Genomic DNA, 23,345 nt, shown 5'->3' with positions numbered 1-23,345 from the left:
CGCTAGTGTCTCCCGCACAACCTCTTCATTTCTGCATGCTTACTGCATCCTACGTCCATTTGACCTGCTTCTTTTGATCAAGCCTTGACCCCCGTCAACAATTTTTATACTCACACCTCCCTGCATTACCGCACTGACGATTCGTTGAAACTCAGGATGTGTCCTGTCAAGCAGTACTTTCCTTTAACCAAGGTATACCATGCCACAAGATTATTTTTCTCATTATACGATTCGGTACCTCTTCGTTAGTTATACGGTCTACCCGTTTAATATGTAGCATTCTTCTGTGGCACCACATAATAAAAGCTTCCATCTCTCCTTGCCGTTCACGTGTCACTTCCGTACAGCGCTACGTTCCACATAAATATCTTCAGAAAAGACTTGCTGAAATTGAAATTCATATTCGACGTTAACAAATTACTCTTTTCTAGGAACCCTTTCTTGCTATTGCCAGAGAGCATTCTATATCCGCTCTGTTTTGACCATCGTCGGTTATTTTACTGCACAAATAAGAAAAAATCATCTTCTACTTTTAGTCTCTCATCTCGTAATCTGATTTTCTCAGCATCGTCGGATTTAGTTTAACTTCGTTTCATTACTCTTGTTTTAGTGTTGTTGATTTTAATCATATAAACTCTCTTCAAGACACTAGCCATTCCGTTCAACTGCTCTTCCAAATCCTTTGCCGTCTCTAACGGAATCTAAACCTTAAAATTTTTGTTGATTCTCCCTGTACTTTGTTTCCCTTCCCTGATATTTCATTGGTTTTCATTATTACCCGATCAGTGTAAGGATTAAATAACATCGGCTACAACGCTGTATCACTCCGTTCTTAAACAACTGCATCCCTTTCATGTCATTTCGCTCTTATAGCTGCAGTCTGGTTTCGGTACGCGTTGTAGACAAACTTTCGATCCCTGCATCTTTTTCCCTGCTACCTTCACCATTTTAAAGAGTGTACTGTAATCAACAACGCCAAAAGCTTTCTCGAAATCCACCAGCGCTAAAAACGTGGGTTTGCCGTTATTCAGCCTGTCATCCTAGGTAAGTCGCATTTCTTCACGTGCTCCTACATTTCTCTGAAACCCAATGTGATCTTCTACGAGGTCAGTTCCTATCAGTTTTTCCATTATTCTCTGGATAACTGGGTTAATATTTTGATGGTTCCGTAATATTCACATCCGTCGACACCTGATTTCTTTGGGAATGGCATTATTACATTGACATTGATATCTGTGGGGATCTCTCAGATATCTTGCATACCAGGGAGAATAGTCTTGTCACGATTGGCCTCCCAAGGATCTTTCCAGTTCTGAGGGAATGTCGTCTACTCGGTGGGCTGATACTGATATAAATAAAAAATAAAATTACAGAGCAACACAATTGCATCAGCGCTACACATTTAGCATTTTCTGGAATTTGTGTGAGACGTTAGATATTTTTCTACCAAAATGCATCGATTCAAATATTCAGCCGATTCGCACTTGTTGTCCGTGGAGACTTAGAGGACAACTGTTGAATAATCAGATATACTGCTTTTCTGTGTAAAGCGTGTTCGGTAATTCCCGTTACAAACTTCTGAGACTTGCAGAAGGTTGTACATAATATTTGGAATAGGAAGCCTTGTTCCGTTCTACGACGCTATCATTTCGTATGTTTAACTCATCCACTTATGCGCGAGGAACTGAACTAGGTGTGACGCAGTACAATTATTAGATAACTATTCGAGAGGAAAGGTAACGAAACATTTATTTGTTTGTATTAACACTTAAACATTACGTTCTGTACGTACAGTACACTCGGTCCTTTCTTGTTTTGGAATAATGTAAAAACATAATGTTTAAGTGTTAATACAGAAAACTGTGCTTAAGTGATAAATGGATGTTTCGTTGTGTTTCCTTTCGAATTGCATCTAATAACTGTCCTGTTCACGCCTAATTCAATTTCTCGAGCAGGAGTGGCAGGAGTGAATGAGTTAAACATGTGCATAGAAACCGTCGTAGAACGGAAACGGTACGTATGCGGACATGGGTTCCTATTCAGAACAAGTCTCCCCTGTAGAAGTCTTAGAAGTTAGTAACGGGACTTTCCGAACACTCTGTACAAGACGTGAACGCTCGGAGACACCACCCCAGAAGTAAGCCTATGGAAGGTTATAGCTTTGGGCATAGCAACTTCACTGAGGTGGCAGTTACTATAGGTTGAGGCTATAGTTTGTAACTCTCGCCTTCTTCAATGATGACCATTTGTACCTCCTAAGATCGCATCCGATTTTCGTCTTATGTCTGGAGGGCGTGAGCGTTCTCTGGTGGAGGTTGGTGTGACAGAATGAATCACAAATACCTCGATAACAGTAGAAATCTTTATTTACACCCCAACACTTTGTTACAGTACCCATATCAGGCGAGTGTCGAGCGGTGAGCGTCAAACCTGTAGACCACAGAGCAGGAAACGCAGCCGGTAGTCAGTAAGTCTGGCTCAGCACGACAGCAGGGCGACTCTGAGCCGTGTGCATTTCCAGGTGACCTACCCTCACCCTGGCAGAGTGTGTAGTGCGTGATTAGGAATTCAAGCGCGACCGATACAGTCGCTGGTTCGAATCCTGCCTCGGGCATGGATGTGTGTGATGTCCTTAGGTTAGTTAGGTTTAAGTAGTTCTAAGTTCTAGGAGACTGATGACCACAGATGTTAAGTCCCATAGCGATCAGAGCCATTTGCACCATTTGAAAACATGCACTCCATCTCTCTTCAGTATAGAGTCACGAGACGCCATGGTGGCTTTCAGTGGATTATAACAAATTGTACCATGAACACTGCGTATCTTATGTATCTAGGCAACGGCACACTGAGGACCCATAAGAAATGCAATGTTCTTGGCGCAATTTGTTATAATCAAATGTCATTTAATAACGTATCTACGATTAAAGCTTTCAGGAAACTCTCATTCTGAAAACATCCCCCAGGCTGTGGCTAAGCCATGTCTCCACAACATCTTTTCTTTCAGGAGTGCTAGTTCTGCAAGGTTCGCAGGAGAGCTTCTGTAAAGTTTGGCAGGTAGCAGACGAGGTACTGGCAGAAGTAAAGCTGTGGGGACGGGGCGTGGGTCGTGCTTGGGTAGCTCAGTTGGTAGAGCACTTGCCCGCGAAAGGCAAAGGTCCCGAGTTCGAGTCTCGGTCTGGCACAGAGTGTTAATCTGCCAGGAAGTTTCATATCAGCGCACACTCCGCTGCAGAGTGAAAATCTCATTCTCGAGTAATTCGTTCATTCTGCCAGGGCGTAATTCTCTTCCCCTTCCCTTCCCTACCTTCCTCCGTTCCATGAAGCCTCTTGTAATCTATGCACTTGGCTTCTGAGGCACCCTCAAATGGTTGGACGTGTCCCATATGCACAAAAGGGGTATGATCTTGGGGATGTAACTTTAAATTTCAGTAACCTGATAATGTATCTGGACACGTGTAATGAATTTCTTTGTTTTTCCTTTCGGAACGCAAGGGTTGATCAACATTACAAAAAAAAAAAAAAATGGTTCAAATGGCTCTAAGCACTATGGGACTTAACATCTGAGGTCATCAGTCCCCTACACTTAGAACTACTTAAACCTAATTAACCTAAGGACATCACACACATCCATGCAAGAGGCAGGATTCGAACCTGCGACCGTAGCAGCCACGTGGTTCCGGACTGAAGCGCCTAGAACCACTTGGCCACAGCTCAACATTACCCATTGTCCAACATCGTACTGGGGCATCTTGACCTTCCCCCTTAAGAAGCCTTCTTGCCGCTCTGAGGCTTTTGTATTTGCTTTTCTAGTCTGGCATCGTACTCTTATACCCTTCTATCTGTTAGCAAAATTACGTACAGCTGACATGTCTCCCCAAGCGCTGGTTTACACGGTTCGAAAGGGAAAGGCTTCTTTCGCCCAGAAACAGCCTCATCCTCCTATGGTAATAAACCCATACTTTGATGAATCTTTGAGTTACATGTTGCTACCATGTATGGTAGAAGAGAGTACCTTTCACTATGGTGAGCATTACCTTATAACTTAACATTTTCCCTATGGTTCTGTGCATCCTTTCTGTCCTCCTATTCTATTGCATATGCAGTGAACTTGTCCATAACTTCTTATCCACAGAATTCGAAACAGCTGTTTAATTAGCTCAGATGTGAAATCAGTACCCTGATTGGTTAGCAAGGTCCCCAGTGTCACTTTCATATGGGTCGCAGCATTATACTTACAAAGGTTCTAAACGTGTGACTGAAATGGACTGCTCGTGTTGATGGGCAAACCGTGAGTGTGAACACAGCTAATGCGACTGGGGCTAGCAAACATCGAATTGTCAGACAGGCTGGTAATAAATTTTGATAAAATTTAACTATATACAAGCTGTATTTGACATTTGTACTTGAATGTGATCTCTGTAGCGACATATTATAAAAAACGGCGAACTTGACGGTACTGAAGGATGTAAGGTCTGAATTTACTGTCCCTTAGACAAAAAGGCTGCCAGAGAAGAAAACACTAGTTCATTTTGGCCAGGATGTTGAGAAAAAAACATTGTAATTAAGTGAGTAAGACAACAATGAAAAACCTAAATTATCATGCTCATTCGGGAATTTGAGAGCCCCGACCCGAATTCCGGTTGAGTACCAAGCCACTATGCCATATGTACTGCGTGCTTGATAATATAATTAGTCCTGTTTACTATGATTAATCTTGAGGAATAATTAAGGTGCTTAGTTCAGGAAAAGAGCCTTATGAAATACTGTAACTTTGCTCCTTGACATTATGTTACCCCAAATTATGTCCTAACGCTTCTCTGTATAATTGTCTTTGTCCCTGTGAAATTATACAGAGAATTTTATGTTTACATAAGAAGTCGATACTTCTGTGTCAGTAAGTCTACACATATATTTCACCAACAGCTTCCTTATCCTTAAGACTGCTTGTAGACGAAAATTTTCAGCAAAACAGCCAGCTGTTATCTTATACAATTTCTACTGTTTTTATCTTCATTTATCCACCACAACGTGGGTAAATTTTAATGTCATTCTCCTTGATATCTTTTCATACTGTTAAGATTAAAAGAGATATTACAGAAAAATAATTCTTATATTCTCAAAAGTAGCTTGCTGTGTAGTGCTTACCACCGATTATCTGCGAAATGAAATTATCGTGTGGCATTATTGGTCAGGAGACCGTATCTGGTGTTGTACGGACGTCCTATGCAAGTCTTTCTATTTGAAGCCAGTTCGGCAACTTCCGCCTCGACGAAGATGAGATGAAGTGATAAGGACAACAAAAACACTCAGTCTCCAAACGAAGAAAATCTCCGTTCCGGCCAGGAATCCAATCCAGGATGTTGCAGTCAAGAAGGAGCGCTGATAACCACTAGACCACGAGCTATAGATTCTGTCAACTACAGTTACGATAGACAGGAGCCATGTCTGACTTCTGTATGACTATATATGTGTATATATAGGGTGGTCAGAAACAGTCTGGCTTTTAAGGGTGTTGCAGGGTGCGCTGTGCTGAGAAATAATAAGTTATCCAAGAAGGTCGTTGCGCACGCAAATTAAAGCGGCCCAACAGACACGGTGTCACCAAACGTGTTCCTCTTTTGGTTTCCTTAAAAACCGAAGAAGAGAGCGATGCAAAATCTCTACATGTGACGGCAGTAAGGATCAAAACCAAACCAAAGGTTAAGGAGTCTCGTGCGTTATGATGTCAACTGACACTAAAAGAATCTGCAGGACCGTTTTAACTTGCGCGCGCAACGTTATGATTGGGTAATTTCAATGCTTATTAACTCGGAAACGGCGCAACGTATCGAATTTTTTCCTAAACAATTATGTCTCAGCACAACGGCAGCTGCAATCATTCGACGGTCACCATTTGACAGTGGCTGAGGAGAACTCGGCCAAAAGCTCTTGAATTTTAAACCGCTGGACCCAGCTGGAAGCACGAAAATATTTTATCACTATCCAATACCAATGTTATTCTGCCTGTGTGTCGCGACCGTCAGGGGAGCCACTTTAGGGCAAAAATGAACTGGCCGTGTGCCGCGGCGATTGGCGGGTAAGCGGCTGTTAATATCCGTATTCTAACGTGAAGGAGAATGTATTGGTTGCTGCTTAACCGCGCGGGTCCGCGCGCGACGCTGCACTGTGGCGGTTGCGGGCCACTGCGTGGTAGCAAGCGACGGCGCCCACACACCGCAGTGAGCGGTGGGCCAGAGCGCTGTCGGCCAAGTCGTGCTCGGGGGGTCGCGGTCGCAGCAAGGCCGGTAACGTATGTTTCGTGACGATCATCTGCTATGTTAGAAATGTTACGCGGAGGTGACAGGGTTTTATGATAGCACATCTGAGAGGTTTGAGAGGAGAGGCGAAAGATGATATTAACTACTGGGTTCGAACGGTGATATGGCGACAGCGTTTTGTACAGTAATGGCATATTGTGATCTCGTAAAAATATCATATGGAGCTAGAACGATTTGTGAAAACACTTTAAAGGTGGCTGACGTTGAAATGTGAAACAAAATGGCTGTATCTACTCACACCGCTCACGTGCAAGGCTTCGCACCTCGGTTACTTGAAAGCATTTCAGTAACCGTGCTTTGAACCAAACAATAGATCGGTAGGGCTGGCAGCAATGAGAGAAGGAAGGAAACGCACCAATTTCTACCTAGCGCATCTAGGGTGCTTGAGTTCACATCAGACTGTTAACTGTTTCTAGATCCGTTGCTCTGTAGCTTCATTGGAATTCCCACAAAATTGTCACTTCTTGTTGCCTGTTTCATTTATCATTTCTTTCGTGTTGTTAACGGTGATTGCCGTGAAGTGACTCACTGTTACATTGATTGTGGTTTATAAAAGAGGTGAAAAATATCTTCTAAGAGCTAATACAATAATCCGTAATTAAATATACCAGATATTCTCGCAATTAATTAAAAATAAATGTTGCCTTCATTTGAAACTGGATGAAAGTAAATGAAACAACCGTCCAGTGCAAGTCTGAATACTAGGGGTTCCGTAATACAAAAACATAGGCCTAATAAAAGTAAAATTTATTTTTTATTAAAATTCCGTAATTCCTTGTTTAACAATAATTTTGAGTTGAATAGAACGTAGTTATTTCGTTAGTAAATGCACCATGTTAACGATGAATAAACACAAGACCTGGAAACTATTTTCAGAAACCGATCGATAAGTAAATAACCAAGATCCAATAAGTAACTTTGAGAAATTCGAAAAAATATCTACTTCTTTACAAACTGACTATATAGTGGGGCCATGCTTTACGAGCATATCTTGCTTCTGAGCCGTACCTGAAAGGCGAAACTCTCGTTACGCGAAACATATTTTTTCTGTAGGGATTCACGTGAAAAGATGATAACGATTTTCATTCCGAACAATACTAAAAAGTTTATAAAATAGTAATATAATGCATAAAACTGTACATCCTTTTTTACAAGGACGTTGGCAACTGAATTTTGTTTTTTCCTACTCTTCAAAATGAGTGCTAAACACAGAAGACGGATAATTGGTTAATGGGGAGTTTTATTGAATTTGTGTTGATTAACGTAGTCAAATACTTAAATGGGTATTCAAAGCCATGAATACACATGAATGTTCGAGGTTAGGAGAACTTTCAATATCGGTACAGAGTAGATGCAACATTGTCGGGCATGCCGGAGCGGAACTACTGCAGACAACAACTGCAACGCTATGAGTGTCGCTAACGGTACACCTGAATACTGCATTGTCGACAGCAATGTCATTTGTAGGAGCTTCTACTGTACAAGACGAAAGGTCATAGAACGGCGAGTAACTTACTGCCCTGCTACTGCAGCTGAAGAGGTCTATCTGGGTCAGAAGTGATGTTCGTTAAGCGAGGTTTGACTGTTCTTTGCTCATCGTAATGCTAATATTGGTGTGAACATTACACTATTTATTCTTCCGAATTTTCTGCTGTCTCATTGTCATTTCTTTCATGCGGTGCATAAACCATACCATCAAGGGGAAAGTCCATAACAATAGTGGTACGATTGAGCGATTATACCCAAATGCACAGCGCTTAATCGGCACAACTGCAGTTTTATGGGTAGTGGCTAATGTCATTGGCATTTTTTAAAATCTTACTAAACACTCATGGTTTTTTTATTGTTTTTAACTGTTATGATTCATATCATATCAGTCACGGGTGATACTTAGCCCGATAAAAGTAAGCAAGGTTTGAGAACCTACTGTCAGGCTGCAGTTTTCTGCAGCTACAGGATTGCTGAGAGCAGCGGTTGGAAAATCAGTTCCATCAATAATTAAGTTGACATCAACCCGGTATTAATGTGATAGCTGGATGCATATTTGCCTGCGGCATACGACTTGACTCCAGGTTAGAGTAATAGAAATCACAATATAGTGCAGCAACTTACCGTGGATGCTAGGAAAACCTTTATCGATCGTTCCAGGCTTATATGGATAACAGGACATTTTCCAGATGTATGGATGGAAACTATTTTAATCTAACCCTTAAAATCGGAAAGTCCCTGGAGTGGATGATTCACAGATGTATTGTATGAAGCCGGCCGGGGTGGCCGAGCGGTTCTAGGCGCTACAGTCTAGGCGCTACATTTTTTGTATTGTCTGAATCTTAAAGAGATATTATTTTGCTATTCACAACCTGACCTTTCTGCAGGCAGACAAAAGATGTCCTAAATTGGAATCATTCAGTACGTACTTTTTCCCAAACATAATAAGGCCTATGATGATATCCGAAGGCGTTATTTCCTCAGACAGCTCCATGCAAGATTTTGGCAAGACTCGTGTACAGTGCTGGTGCGGACGTTTGCTTGTAATAGTCCTAGCTCAGTCCTGACTGCTTATAAATGTCAGAGCATCGGATTAAGACGATCAGTTTTCCTCGTGTTAGTATCAATCTGATCTGTAACACATTAAGTTGAAGTAAGACCCGTTATCAGGAGCTACAGTCTGGAACTGCGCGACCGCTACGGTCGCAGGTTCGAATCCTGCCTCGGGCATGGATGTGTGTGATGTCCTTAGGTTAGTTAGATTTAAGTAGTTCTAAGGTCTAGGGGACTGATGACCTCAGAAGTTAAATCCCATAGTGCTCAGAGCCATTTGAACCATTAAGACCCGTTATCCATGTGTTAATATCAATTTGACATTAAGTTGAAATAACTACCAACTTTATACAGTTATGGGCAAGTATTTGTATTTCATAACAGTTCCGTAGTTTCTAACTGCGCAAACATGAGCACTATTTCTTTCTTTGCATTCCTTATAATTACTCACACATTTTTGACTACAAGAAGTTCTTAAAATCTGTGATTTCACCGTGATACGCTTCAACATTTTAATAATTTGCCTCCAGGTGTTAAGGAAAGGAGAGATGCTTAATCTGCAAGTGGTACGCTGGACTCTTCCAAAAACTAAATATGGACAACTCAACTGAAATGTTTGTCTAACTGTTGAAGGACTACATTTAAAGTCTGATGAGCAGCAAGAGGGATACCACCAAGTCATGAGGACCTAGGGACAACTGAGACAATTGATAAAGCGTAGGCATTTCCATTAGAAACATTGGGTTTGTTGGTGGGAAGAAGGAACGAGTTACTCCGCCAAGCAAGATGAAAACTGCCGACAGTCAACTCACCACCAAACAAACAACGAGCGGTGATTGTCTCATAGCCCTAACCTTGCATCTACTGGCCACACCTTCATAGAAAACAGTCTCTGATGAGTGGTGAGATGAAATAATTCATTACTTCCCCCACATAATCCTAATTGTCCAGCTACTGAGCTGTGCCTATCCCAATTCAAATCAACCGGAGACTTATTTTAGTGTACATGATATAATAATAAATGTAAATGTTGTCATGTTTCAATCCTACAGTTAATTTGGCTTACCACATTTTTCTTCCCAACGTGGACATATTAATTTCCATGATTTGCACATCAATTTCTTGAATTTACTATGAGAATGTATTTCCGCACGCAGCGTATACATAGTGTCTGTGACCATTGGATCCCTTGTTGTTTCCTGTTATGTAGTTTTAGAGTGTTTAGTTCGTTGCTCTGTCAGTGTTCAGTTTTGCTTTTCCAGTATTCTGACTGTTGCCAACTGCGTTGACTTCGACGTTGTTTCGTTTGTGTCACATTGTTCTGTGGAATAATTTTGTTTCGTGGTCGCGTTTTCAATGCGGCTGCGGTCTTGAAGGATGATAGTCATGGAAGCTGACAGGCCAATAGAGGGAACTTCGATTAAGTAAAGATGCACAGGGCACTTCTGTGGAAAGGACACAATGTCAGGGTCCAATGGATCGTTTACTCGTGACGTTAGCAAACACTAAAGCTTGGTTAGCAGAAATAAGACAATGCAACGCAGGCATCGTAGTGCAGATGGCTGAAATGAAATGGAGAATGCAGAAACTACAGAGCAACTCACTCAAATGAGTTACGAAAACCAAACGAAAATTTAGAGACTAGAAACCGAGCTGAAACTCTGGAATGAAAAGACTGGGTGCCAGATCAGAGAAGTTATCTGCGTCTTGGGGACCGAGATTGGTAGAGCTCACCGACGGTGTGGTGAGATGAGAAACGCTTGTGGTGAGAGAGTTGCCAGAATGGAAACCATGATTAACTGCAAAAATGGTGGATATCACCGGAAACATGGATAACAGAGACGACTCATCCGTGTAGGCACGGGAGGAATCTAGTCGTCAGCTACGAAACAGAAACAGGAGTGTCTTTTCTCGATCAGGAGATGTCTCTAATACGAAAATGAAGTGTCTTAGCGAAGCAGCTCACGCGGACGGGTTGCATGCTGTGTTTCCGATACAAGGTGTGGCCATAAATTTGTTTAGGTTTGATCGAACACGTAACATTGACTCTAAGGTATACCGAACTAATTTCGACACGCATTTGCGTGCGAAAGGAGTGGTGGAGTGTAATGCGTTACTTGTTACTCGGCAGACGCTCAGTCAGACGGAAACTGTCTGGCTCCAAGTAACAATTTGCGAAAGCAGTACTTACAAAGATTTTTGCACCAGGTCTTTGACAATTTACTGGAACTCTCCTGTACTATATTAATTTCATGATTTGAATACCAATTACTTGAATTTCCTGTATTTTTGCTTCCAGCATGAGACGATTTTCACATTTATTACCATGATTCAATCTCGGTTTCCCTATCCACCACAATATAATCTAACACTATAAAAAAGCTAATTTTCTCATCTGGAAGCAATAAAATTATTTCAGAAGCAGTGACAGTATTCGTATTATGCAAAACTGTTTTTGAAGACGTTTGGTGGAAAGGATGGGGTTTACTCTTCACACATAGCACAAACGGGCTAACTTGTTGTCAGTGACAAATGATAACTGACAAGTTCCTCTCACTGCTACGGGAGTTTCTTCCAAGCTGGCGTTCTGTAAAAACAGCCGATTTTTCAAAATTCTGAAAAGTATAAGTTCATATCTTTATCATGAACGAGAACTTCTCATGAACCGGTGAACGTTTGTAACTTGTCTACTCCTTCAATTTAGGTACTTTGGAAATAGGAGATTCCATTCTCGCGTGAGGGAGGGTACAACTTTTGAAAATGAGCAACGTGATGGACCTCCAAAAACACCAAACGCATCTAAAAATAAGTAGAAATTGTACAAAGTGTTACGGGACTGACTGCGATTAAATGTGTACGAAATACTTGTGCAGTACTCATCTGAGAATAAAAAGTATGATACATTTCACTGGAAAAAATCACTGTGAGAATTCTTCGCGCATGATACAAGTCGTATTCATTGGAAGCTGATCAAAAGCAATTGCGTAAATAAATTTCTAATAATTGCTTGGACATTTCTAACAAAATGCAGTTGTTGTTGTGCACCAGAGTGTTGCAACTATGGCCGAGTAGCTGCGCGGTTGTGTGTGTGTGTGCGTGTGTGTGTGTATTTTATTCTTAGCAGAAGTTAGTTTAAGTAGTGTGTAAGTCTCGGGACCGATGACCCCAGAAGTTTCGTCCCTTAGGAATTTACACACATTTGAACATTTTTTGTTGTAACTGTGAAATACACGAGAATCCACCACTTCACGCCATAAACGAAACATGAATCAACAGTAGTTTAAAGTTGTTAGTTCTGCTTCAAAACATCGATTTCTTCTCTCGGAACAACTATTAATAGCTCTCCCTAGGTTAAAAAACTGATTTATTTTATTAATTATCTTACAAAGGGTAGAACAATACCTAGTGAATATTACTCAGTCCTTATGGACCAGCTAGATGCTTAAATACGCGAGGAAAAGCATTTATTTTCAATCAGGTAAATTTATGGTGTTTTGGCGTTGGGAAAAATATGTTATTGAAAGTGGGAACTGTAGGAATATCAGCTCTGTTGACCAGCTTTTACAGCCTCTGAGTTCCAATTTTGCCACAGTGATAGAAAAATGGTTCAAATGGCTCTGAGTACTATGGGACTTAACATCTGAGGTCATCAGTCCCCTAGAACTTAGAACTACTTAAACCTAACTAACCTAAGGACATCACACACATCCATGCCCGAGGCAGGATTCGAACCTGCGACCGTAGCGGTCGCGCGGTTCCAGACTGAAGCGCCTAGAACCGCTTGGCCACACCGGCCGGCCACAATTATAGAAATTAGTGTCTGAAAAAAGTTTTTAGCCCAATGAAGTGATTATGGCAACTTTAGGTAGGTATTGCACAGACTTTCTGCAGTCAATCTATTCAGTGGAAACACGTTAGACTAACTAGGTAGTTGATAACATGAATTATGTGAAATGAAATAGTTGTAATTTCCTTTGCACGCTTTGTAGTTCTTTAGTGGATGCAGGAGCGAGGAACAGATGCGATTCGTAGTTAGAGAATTCAGGTATTAATTTATTCTTTATCTAATTTCAAACAACAAAAGTGATACATAACTTTGTTTCCTGTAGTTACAGAATCAGTTGCTAACAGTAGATTTAAATGTTGAAAAATGTACAAAGATTTACAATTAAGTCAGTCTTCAATATAATGACTATTCCGTAGCTGACGAGGCCTGACCGCTATGAAAATCTGTAAACGCTATGAAATGGCAAATACACGAGAATGAGGCTTTGTGCTTGGATGCTGGAACCTAAGAAGACCCGTCGCTGGAGCTCCGGAGAGGGGATACTTGCACTTGATTGACGCTGCGTAAGCGTCCATTTAAGCGCCCTCACGCCGCTGTGGCGACTGTAGAAACGCAGCGGCGTGACTGGCTGCGCGAGTATTTTAAAGTGCGGCAGACCGGACGGCGGTTGATACTGCAGAAATGACAGCAATAGTTTTACTCATCGATGGATCACCTTTACAGCGTTTCCGTTTTAGTTTAATAACGAAAAGTATGTCATATTGATAGATATTGCCGGCCGCGGTGGTCTAGCGGTTCTGGCGCTGCAGTCCGGAACCGCGGGACTGCTACGGTCGCAGGTTCGCATCCTGCCTCGGGCATGGGTGTGTGTGATGTCCTTAGGTTATTTAGGTTTAAGTAGTTCTAAGTTCTAGGGGACTTATGACCTAAGATGTTGAGTCCCATAGTGCTCAGAGCCATTTGAACCATTTGAATTTGATAGATATTTACGTACTTACAGACCTAGTATGGGACAGGTAGTCGGCCGAAGCAGAAAACCTGAATTACGATTGTTGGAAGGCGATTACGGGCTCCATCCCCCGAATATGAGGCCAGTCGTCGGGGGTGTTATAACAAGTGTAGATTACTGTTTTGTTTATACATTATAAAGCGAATGTGTTTTGTGAAACGGCAGAGGTGCTTTCTCTTTGCTCACACGTGTAACTTTTTTTTTTTTTTTAGTCAAAGAAACAGCACACGGAGGAAATAATTTATAAAGTTATGAAACTTCGCGAAAATAGTCATATAAGGCGTAGTAGTAAGAAACAGTAAAATCGCCCCCCTCCTCCTCATTTTCCTCCACTCTTCCATTTTTAAAGTTTTTGCACACATTGGTTCATTTTTAGATGAGAACTGTAATATCAAAAAACATTCCTCGTAAAATTCTGTACAAAAGAGATCTTGTGCATATTTGAAGTCAGACAAATAGTTTTAGAGATGTAAAATTTGAAACAGGGTTCTGTTAATATATAATTTTTGTAGCTGTTGTTGCTTAGTCAGTGATTTAAATGAAAAGAATAATTAAGTATATGGACATATTTCGTAATTTTCAACTTGATGGAATTTCTTGTACATTCGGTGTTGTTGAAATCAGGGTTAGGTGCCCAACAGTGAATCTGGGAAGTTTCCCTACCACTGTCGCTGCCATTTTCCTCTAAATGTGCCCGACTGAGCTGAGCTTATATCTTCAACTTATTAAAGCCATGCGGAACAGGTCAATTTGTTGTGACACGTAGCATTTGTCCTTATTCTCTTATCTTTTCTGTGGCCTAAGAGAACAATAATGCTGAACACAGTCACCCGTTTTATTTGAGGAAAATCTTTCCTTTTTTTTTTTTTTTTTTTTTTTTTAAGAAGAGGTGACATCAAAAGTCACGAAGCGTTTGGAAACTTTGATATGTGTCAGCAACGAACGAATGAATGAGGCTCATACTCTTCTACAGAGCTTTGGAATGACTGAAGTGCACAAAGTCTGTCAACGTGAATACATTAAGCAACTTAATTAACTAAAAAGGCGCAGAAGTAGATGATAAAAGTTTAAAGATCGACTTCTCCTTATCCTTTCATGTTAAAAAGAGACTGTTTCAAATGTGCTTCAAAATGTGATTTAGAGGCCAAGCGCGCCCACACCTTAGGGCAAATTTCAGATTTTAGTATCAACATTCACGTGGAAGACATACGTTTCCATAAGAATAAAAGGCAAGTAGTTGTAGAGAAACAACTGAAACATTTAACTAAATTAAAATCGAAGCTAAAATTATGCCACACGTACAAACCAACAGACGTTTTAATCTTCAAGATAGAGTGTCTCAAAACTGATTGTCTTGCTTAAAACATTTATATGACCCTCTTTGAGCGGAATTTCACTAGAAATAATTTTAGACACAATAGATGTCTTCGAAAAAAGGAACGTTTTTCATAAAACTGAAAAGAGTTAAAAAAATTGAATTAGGGGATGGGGTAGGCCGGTGCCCATCCTCTAGGGGAGGGAACTTCCTTGTTTCTTACTACTGCTACTACTACATGTTCTATGAGTGTTTACCCAAAGTTTCAAAGCTTTGTAAATTATTTCTCACATCTTTCCTTATATGAATGGAGTAACTGCTTAGAAGCTACTTTTAACTGCCTATTTAAATAATTTTCTTGTAGTAATAGTTAGGCTATTTATTGTATTGTTCTGTTCCTTCGTAGGAAATGATACGTTGTGCTTTATGGTTATTCTGCCTTGGTACCTAAGTTGCGTCTAGATCTTGTTCCATGGTCACAGACAGGTGTACAACTGGTTGGTAAATGTGTGTGTATATGGTGTATTTAATATCCCCAGTGTTCTGATCTGTTATTCATACTGAGTCCGATTACAATTTTGGTTATAATTCTTTGAGACGTTTTCTGTAGTTTGAAAACTGTGTTCAAATTTTCTATATTTGTCCCATATTGGAGAGTTTAGTGTACATGTAAATAGTACATAACAAAAAAGCGCTAGCTTTCACACACTGATGACAAGTTTATTAGGGCATAATATGTTAATGGTATACTAATCTTTCTTTGTTCTTTCAGCTTCAACTGTGAAAAAAATATTCATTTCTAAAAACTTTGAGTTTGTTGCGCAATATGTAGAAGTACTATCCGATTTTCATTTCAAACTGTAATTCTTCCTGTTCAAACTGAAATTCATGACTTTTATTTTATTTATGTTAATTGTAACTGTATTGGATATTGATGATTTAGAAACTTCCTTCAGTGATTCATTTACTTTCCCTGGAAGTAGTTATTATGTTTTGTTGGACTTTGACAGGTACGAAACTTCTCTGCTCGCCACTCGAGTGCTTCATGCAGTTTTAAATGCAATGCCATGCTCACGACATTAAAACTCTATATGCTGTCGTTAGTCTAACTTCAGTTGCCAAAGAAAAAATTATATACTTTTTCCATGATCGTTGTCACACGAATTAAAAGAGATTCAACCTTAATTTTTTTTAATTTATAAATAAATAACAGCTCCTTCCAGATACTTACTGACCTCGGATTGTATCACGCACCATTTGCTAGTGCAGCAGGCGGTAAATTGATAATAGTAATCCATGTATGTTCCATAACACATCGTGGGGTGCTTGCGTTGTGTAGATGTATATGTAGTTAGTTAGAGAGCTAAAATTGTACCTTTAATCGCTATAATGCTTTTTTAATTTACTAACCAAATAATTTATATTATGAGCCAGAGAGACAAAGTGAAAAAAAATTGAGTTTTGGAGAATAATAATATCACGGATCGATTTATTTCGACTGTAAAAAGTAGCGAGACATCGAATGAAGCTCGTTACGTAATATCACCCTCTCGCCGCAGGCCAGCAGCGGTCACGTGGCACGTTAAGGACGAAGCGGATTGGCTGGCAGGTAGAGTGGAGGAGAACGAGGCCGCACCCACGCGCCACAGAGCGGCAAGTATTTCAACGGGAGACACACGGCAGCTGCCCTCACAAGAGCTCCTCATCTCCGGCCTTCCGCTAACTCAACGCACCCGGCAGTCATGAAGTTTTTCCTTGCTTTCGTCTTGCTGCATCTTTCAGGTGAGTGAAGATATATATATTTTAAAATTTTCCATTCGTTCCTGCAGAATAAATTCAATTTACAATACTTAAATAGGCACTGTCGATAAGATTCTTTTGGCCCCAGGCTCTGAGTGTGAAGTCTACGACGCCCAGATCACGTGAAAAGTAGTAAAAACTTTTGTGTTAAACGCGTTACGCACTTATAAATATTACATTATCAACAATCGATCAAAGGGACTGTGGGAAGATTTTTGTACTCGCGGAAAGTTTCTACCGGTAGTGATACATCTCTCGTGTTAGTACACGTATAGACTCACAATATTCTACCACTACGGAATATGCCGTATACGATTTGTTGCTGCAAATAGCCCATATTGTCTTTATTTAAGATCTGTAATTTGTAACCAAATCCGAACCTCACTCAAGCGAAGATGCAGGTTTTGTCTTCGACAATGACTCTCGGTTACCTTCTCATGGAACAGAACACAAATTATCTATGCTGATGCTCCTAACCACCTGTTCAGATTGTACATTTGCTTCGTCTACTCAAGTGTATGTGTAAGTTAATCCGCAAATAAACTGCTTTGTTATTCAGCGGTTTCAGTTTAAAACAATTTAAATTTGAAAATGATTTTATGCTCAACTGTGAAAGTATTGTACATGAAGATTTTAAGTTTGACTCAGAAGGAAACCTTGAGTTCCAGTTTTGACACCTGTTTGTTTACACTATACTGTCTAAAACTAAGCACAAAAACATGTTAATGAGATGCCTATTACACAAATTTTTTTCCCTGCTCCTCTTGTCCTTCATATTTGCGCACAAACTATCGTAACATTAATATGTCATACTGTATAATGTATTAGTAGTAACAAATGAGCTAAGACATATTTTTCTGCAGCTTTTCAGGAAACATATCAACGCCAAGTCCCCGGCGTTGCTACGGTAACAGGCGACCCCGTCCGAGATGACGTTGACACTGAGATAAGCAAGTGAGTGTTGTTCTACGTTTTATTCGCTTTTCTCTTACAAGGAAGGCGGAAAAGATATCCTCGTATTCTGTTATGACACTTAAGATTACTCATGTCTATATGTCACGAAATAATCGCTATACCTTGCTTTTTAAGTTAACATATTGTAAATTATGACTTGTGTACTGTTAACTTCTACTGCACATTAACAACCTTGTTGTTGTAGGTAGCGAAAAAATCTTGATACTTACCTTCATATCAGCAGAGATAACAGCTATTAAAATTCTGCGTGTTTCTACAAATACTTTCACTTCAGTTTGTCACGATAATTTCTTCTCATCCAGAACAATGTCATAATGAATGTCAAGATTTGAGAATTTACTATCTTGTTAACTCTGGCCCTCACTTACCAAAGTGTATTTCAATAATTTATGAAATCTTTAAACTTCCGTTGTGTCTGGGTAAATTTTTCATCGTAATGTCTGAAACTAGCAAAACTTTACAATGAAGCTTAATTGTATTGTTCTCGTTTATGTGTTATGATAGAAGCAGCATTAAATTTAATGTGAAATTCAGAGTCAAATACCAAGCTAAAAACACTAAATCACGTGTCTGAAAAATAAATTTAAGAGTTTCGAGCTGCTACTGAAACATCCAATACATTAGTACCGAATAAATCAAGACCCATAGTGTGTGCAGTATGCTGACTTTTTATGTAACTATCAACTCACTACGCTGGCGACAAATTTGAGGCTTGAACACAGTTGTTTATAAGTATATTCTAACAAGCTGTCAGTTTCCTAAACTTTCGGACGCGTACGAAACGAATGAAAAAAAACTCCACTATTTTGTCTTCTGTTAGGTTTAATGTATTTCATCTAGAGACTAATGATTGTGACGTAAGTGACCTTCTTGTTGATACTACTTCAGTACTGAGAAACGCATTCAAATTCCATTTCATAAGGCTAGTAGGCACGCGGGTCTTTTTCATTACCCTCTTTTTCGTGACTCTATTAAATTAGTGCTTGGTTGCATGTAACATTTCTGACTGCTGGAATGAAGTTTCAGGGAGTCACATTCCCAGGTATTACAAAACGCAAGTGTCGCCGAGCGGTGCTTGTAATCCGTAACGTGTAGCCACGAGGACAATGATTATTTGATAACGCTCGCGTTTGGGAGCAAAACTGGTCAAAGCGAATGAAACTGTGCACGACCTCTGGCTGTTTTATCTGAATATTATTTACAGGGGTTGCGAAACGTTTTTGCTTGACCCATAACCACAGATAGGAAATCAGTGGATTCAAATCGGGCAAGAGTGAATGTCAAGGAAGGGGACCGCCTCTAGCTGTTCACAAACCAGTGTAACTTACTTGTAAGTGGCTTCAACCACCGACATCGGTAGATGAATCAGGGACGTCTTGCATGCTCCACATTCCTCGATGAGCTCATAAGCCATTGAAATAATCAGGCTCTGTTTACGCCAGACACATAAGTAGCAATTTTAACATCAACGCGGATGAGACAGCAGCCGTTATTGACTGCGTTGCAACTCGGAAACTAAGGATTTCTGGATCCGTATTGATATTAGGTGTTCTTGTATTTCTTCCAGTATTGCCCACTATTTTCAGTTCAACATTGTGGATATCCCGCCCATATTCCATGCCGCAATACGAAACACTTCGCTATGTTTATTTACTGCCATGAAGCAATGTCGTGATTCAAAATGAAGTATTGCTACTTGTTCTCTTGGCAGCTGAATTTTTTCGTGTAGGTTATGGGCTTTGTAACACTGAAGTCAGTATTCAGATAGCAACAGTAGAAACTATAATTACGTAAATATAGGCTGTATTTACATAAATTTATCGTTATGCACAGGTACGACGGCCTCAATATGCAAAACATATCAGCTGGCTCGATGGAAGGAACAGATCGACGCAACAGCAGCATCAACGCCACACTCCTCGAATCAGACATCGCCGGATCGGGCTCATTTTCCAACGACACTACTAGCGAAGATGGTGCTGAAGAAAAGAAGCCCAAATACTTCCATGATGACACGAGGGGAATAGTGGCAATCTTCATAATGGCTATAATGGTTGCTGGATTATTCTTGTCGCCTGTGTTGAGGCAGTATGGGAATAATTACATATGCAAGAAGCCCCGTACTGTACAAGAGCAAGCTGATTTTCCTCCTAGGTATCAAGATTTGCTGCAGCGTGATTATCTGTGATCAGATTATTCACAATGAACAGTCCGTTTCGGACAATCTGCTACCTCAGTCCCATAGGTTGCAAAATGGCAGTACTGTGCGATTCGAGGGTAGTAGGTTCGAGTTTCTGTAGGAGCAAGAACCTTCATTGCTGTGTCCAGGACTGTAGGTAAAAGCTGAGGTGGAATGAACTCCAGACTGTTAATAAATGTTGTCATTCGTCTATTTGGCATACCTGATAATTAGGTTTCATCATTGTCAGTGAGTTACTACAGAAATGAGAAGCAAATGCCATTTTAATATACAGATATAAAGTGTGAAGAAACGGACCTTTCAATTACTTGATGTTTCTACTTAGTGAAGCAATACTCATTTTTATGCAACATTATTAAACTTGGCCGCCAGCAGCAACCGGAAATATATTTTCTATAAATAATGTATACAGCCAGTCGGTTGTATATAGTTTCTTATAATCAGCCTTGACCAAGTGGGAAAATAGGAAGAATTACTCTTCAGGTACAGTTTATTATAAGAACAAACTTGGAGTTCAATGTTAGTTTTTATAGCAAGCTGTACATGTGTAGTAATCCTTGCTGTTTCTCGTGGAGGAGTTAATCTATGATTTCTACTATTTGACTTGTGCACTTTAGCTCATAATGTACATGTATACTTTAAACTTAATGAGACTTTAATGCTTCTGAAGGCGATACCTCTGGTGGTGTTGAAACTTGGTCAAGGCTTATTACAATAAACTTTATGCAACCAACTGGCTATTTACATCCTTTATTGAAAGATTCATTTGTATATAAACCTATGTTGCTGTAATGTCATCAGCTATACCTTGAAACTGTTTCGCAAGCAACCTGCAGAATGATAAATATTTCATAGCTTCGAATGGGAGGAACAGAAATGTCCAATATAATTTGGAGTTAGATTCATTCAAGAAAATGATTACCTCTGCGACCCACAGAAACATCAGTAATAGATAGTTTTAGAATTTACTGCTTATTTTTCTCTTAACTCTATGTTCCTTTTACATGTTTGAATAACTTATGATGTATTAAATAACGTTAATAAAGTACTAAGAAACATGTAATTGTACAGCGTTATTACTAAATTATTCATGAATTGCAAATCCAGTAACCCTACTATTTTAATTAAATTTAATCCATTCTCAACTTCTTTCCGTCCATCACCAAGTGATGGTAAACTGATACTTGCCATGTCTAGACAGAAGATTGCATAGCTGACTTACATTAAGTTTTCAGAACATTTCAGGACTTCACAATAAGCTGTGCTCATTAAAGAAATGTTTATGATGACTTTCTTGTATGTTCCATACAAGATGTTCAGAATTAACAGAACTGTGTGAAATGTGTCAATCACAGAACATTTTAAATACCTGAAAAATGAATACACTTGAATGACTACATGATAACTATGTAGGAGTTTTTGACAGAATATGTAATTTTAGTTAATGGTAGAAAAAGTTTTTGAACGGAAACAGCTTTTGCTTCATGTCAAAAATACTAGTGGTGTCTGTATGCCAGATATTTTATTTCAATGTTTATATATTCATTTATGTTTATACATATTTATTGAGCTAATATGTGGGTCAATATTAGATTCGATAAGAGAAAAAGTTAATAAACAGTGAAGACCAGATGCTGAAAAATATGCTTCGTTGTATTGGTGAAGGGATACACAAAATGGGAATTTCGTTCAAGAGATCATTTCACAGGCTACTTACTAAAAATGAATATTTATTCTTCAGTGTCGTCCGTAATGATAGGTCCAGCCAACTAATGGTTTATCAACTGCTTTTATAACAGCTGCCTTCTCATTTTTTGTCCATTTTTCTGCCTAAATACACCGACAGGGTTGTCAGTCATATTTCAGTCTATCATATAATTTTTTGTACTTGAATTACATTCGTGACAATATACTGTTTCTAAAATGAAGTACTGGCTTCCAGTTCAAGCAACATTCGCATTATAAAGAGGGTGCATACACAGATACATGCCTCGTGAGTTCGTCGTACCAGAAAACGAAACCTGTAAAACTGAAGGAAACAGAAATAGCTTCATATGCATGTGTAAAATATGTAATTTATCTATTTTATTTATTTATTATTTTATTTAGCGTGACTAGATTATGACCTCAGGCAGAGCAGAGCAGCAGGTATACCCATTAAATATCGTTAATAGATGTTATTTTCCTAGCTTCATAATTTATATGCTTACATGTACACCTGAGATTATATTATGGGGATAACTGTAATTACCATCGCAAGTAATAATAATAGTAATTGCATACATAATAACAGCAAAGATTCAGAATACGAGTCATATTTATCATCATCAGAAACAGGAGGAAAAATGTCAGAGGAAAAGATTAAATTACAGTGATAGTAACTGTTAAGAAAGAGAAAGTATGCTCTTCACTGAGTGCTCTGCAGACAAGAGGGGAATCGAGGAGGGGGAGGGTTGAGAAGGGGGGGGGATTAAACTCGGTTGCTTGAATGAGCTTTCGGATACGCGGAAGAAATAACTACTGCGATAGAAAGTGGAACATTAGCCGTCTTTTGAAACTGGAAAACGTTAAATTTCTCTGAGAAATTTAAGGAATTTGGTTAAGATGTCGGGTATCTGACAGAAAATAATTTTGAGAACATAGCTGTCCGATTTAGTAGTAAAGACCGGGTGTTGCCTTACTGAGAACCAGTACATACATTATGTGTTTCTGCTGTTCACCTGTGTTAGACGTTATTTCAGGAAATGACAGCTTCTTTTTGGATGAAAACTTTCCTCTCTGATATCATCTGGTATTTGTTTCCTTTTACTGTCACAAAGGTGGTCTATAAACACGACCAGGCCAGGAAATCGTTTGAGCATTTTGTATTCTTGGCTGAACAGAGCATGAGATAAGTATGTCTTTCCACCACAACAGTGGTATTTTATAAATATGTATGATGTGTGGTGTCACCGCCAGACACCACACTTGTTAGGTGGTAGCTTAAATCGGCCGCGGTCCATGTAGTACATGTCGGACCCGCGTGTCGCCACTGTGATCGCAGACCTAGCGCCACCACCTAGGCAGGTCTCGTGATACGAGAGTGGACTCGACCCCAGTTGTACGAGGACCAAGCTACCGCCAGTTGTACGCGAACCTAGCTATCGCCCAGTTGTACGAAGCCTTTCTCTCTCATTAGCCGAGAGACAGAATAGCCATCAGAAGTTAAGGGCTACGAACTAGCAAGGAGCCATTTGTATCAGTGCCTATAGCGTACGAGTATTCCAGAGAGATGTATTCCAAGGATAAATAAAAGTTAAGTAAAAAGCATCTACATACTTTTCGTCTTATTCATTCATAAGTTTTTATGTTCCAGACTTCACGACCGTATGCTTATTGCTGTGCGTGCACTATCGGCCACA

General features: G+C 39.7%; 1 protein-coding gene across 1 annotated transcript; it reads left to right on the top strand.

Annotated features, from left to right (window-relative positions):
* The first annotated feature begins 16,642 nt into the window (after window positions 1–16,642).
* LOC124722424 lies at window positions 16,643–19,932 on the top strand. Its single transcript, XM_047247588.1, has 3 exons — window positions 16,643–16,751; window positions 17,633–17,723; window positions 19,578–19,932. Exons 1-3 carry the CDS (start codon window positions 16,712–16,714, stop codon window positions 19,930–19,932), a joined length of 486 nt encoding a protein of 161 aa, XP_047103544.1. The 5' UTR covers window positions 16,643–16,711.
* Window positions 19,933–23,345: the final 3,413 nt, after the last annotated feature.

Source organism: Schistocerca piceifrons, chromosome X (genome assembly GCF_021461385.2).
Source record: "Schistocerca piceifrons isolate TAMUIC-IGC-003096 chromosome X, iqSchPice1.1, whole genome shotgun sequence".
In the NCBI taxonomy this organism is placed as follows: Eukaryota; Metazoa; Arthropoda; class Insecta; order Orthoptera; family Acrididae; genus Schistocerca; species Schistocerca piceifrons.
Note: the sequence above shows the minus strand (reverse complement) of the source record. Positions and strands in the feature narration are given on the sequence as shown.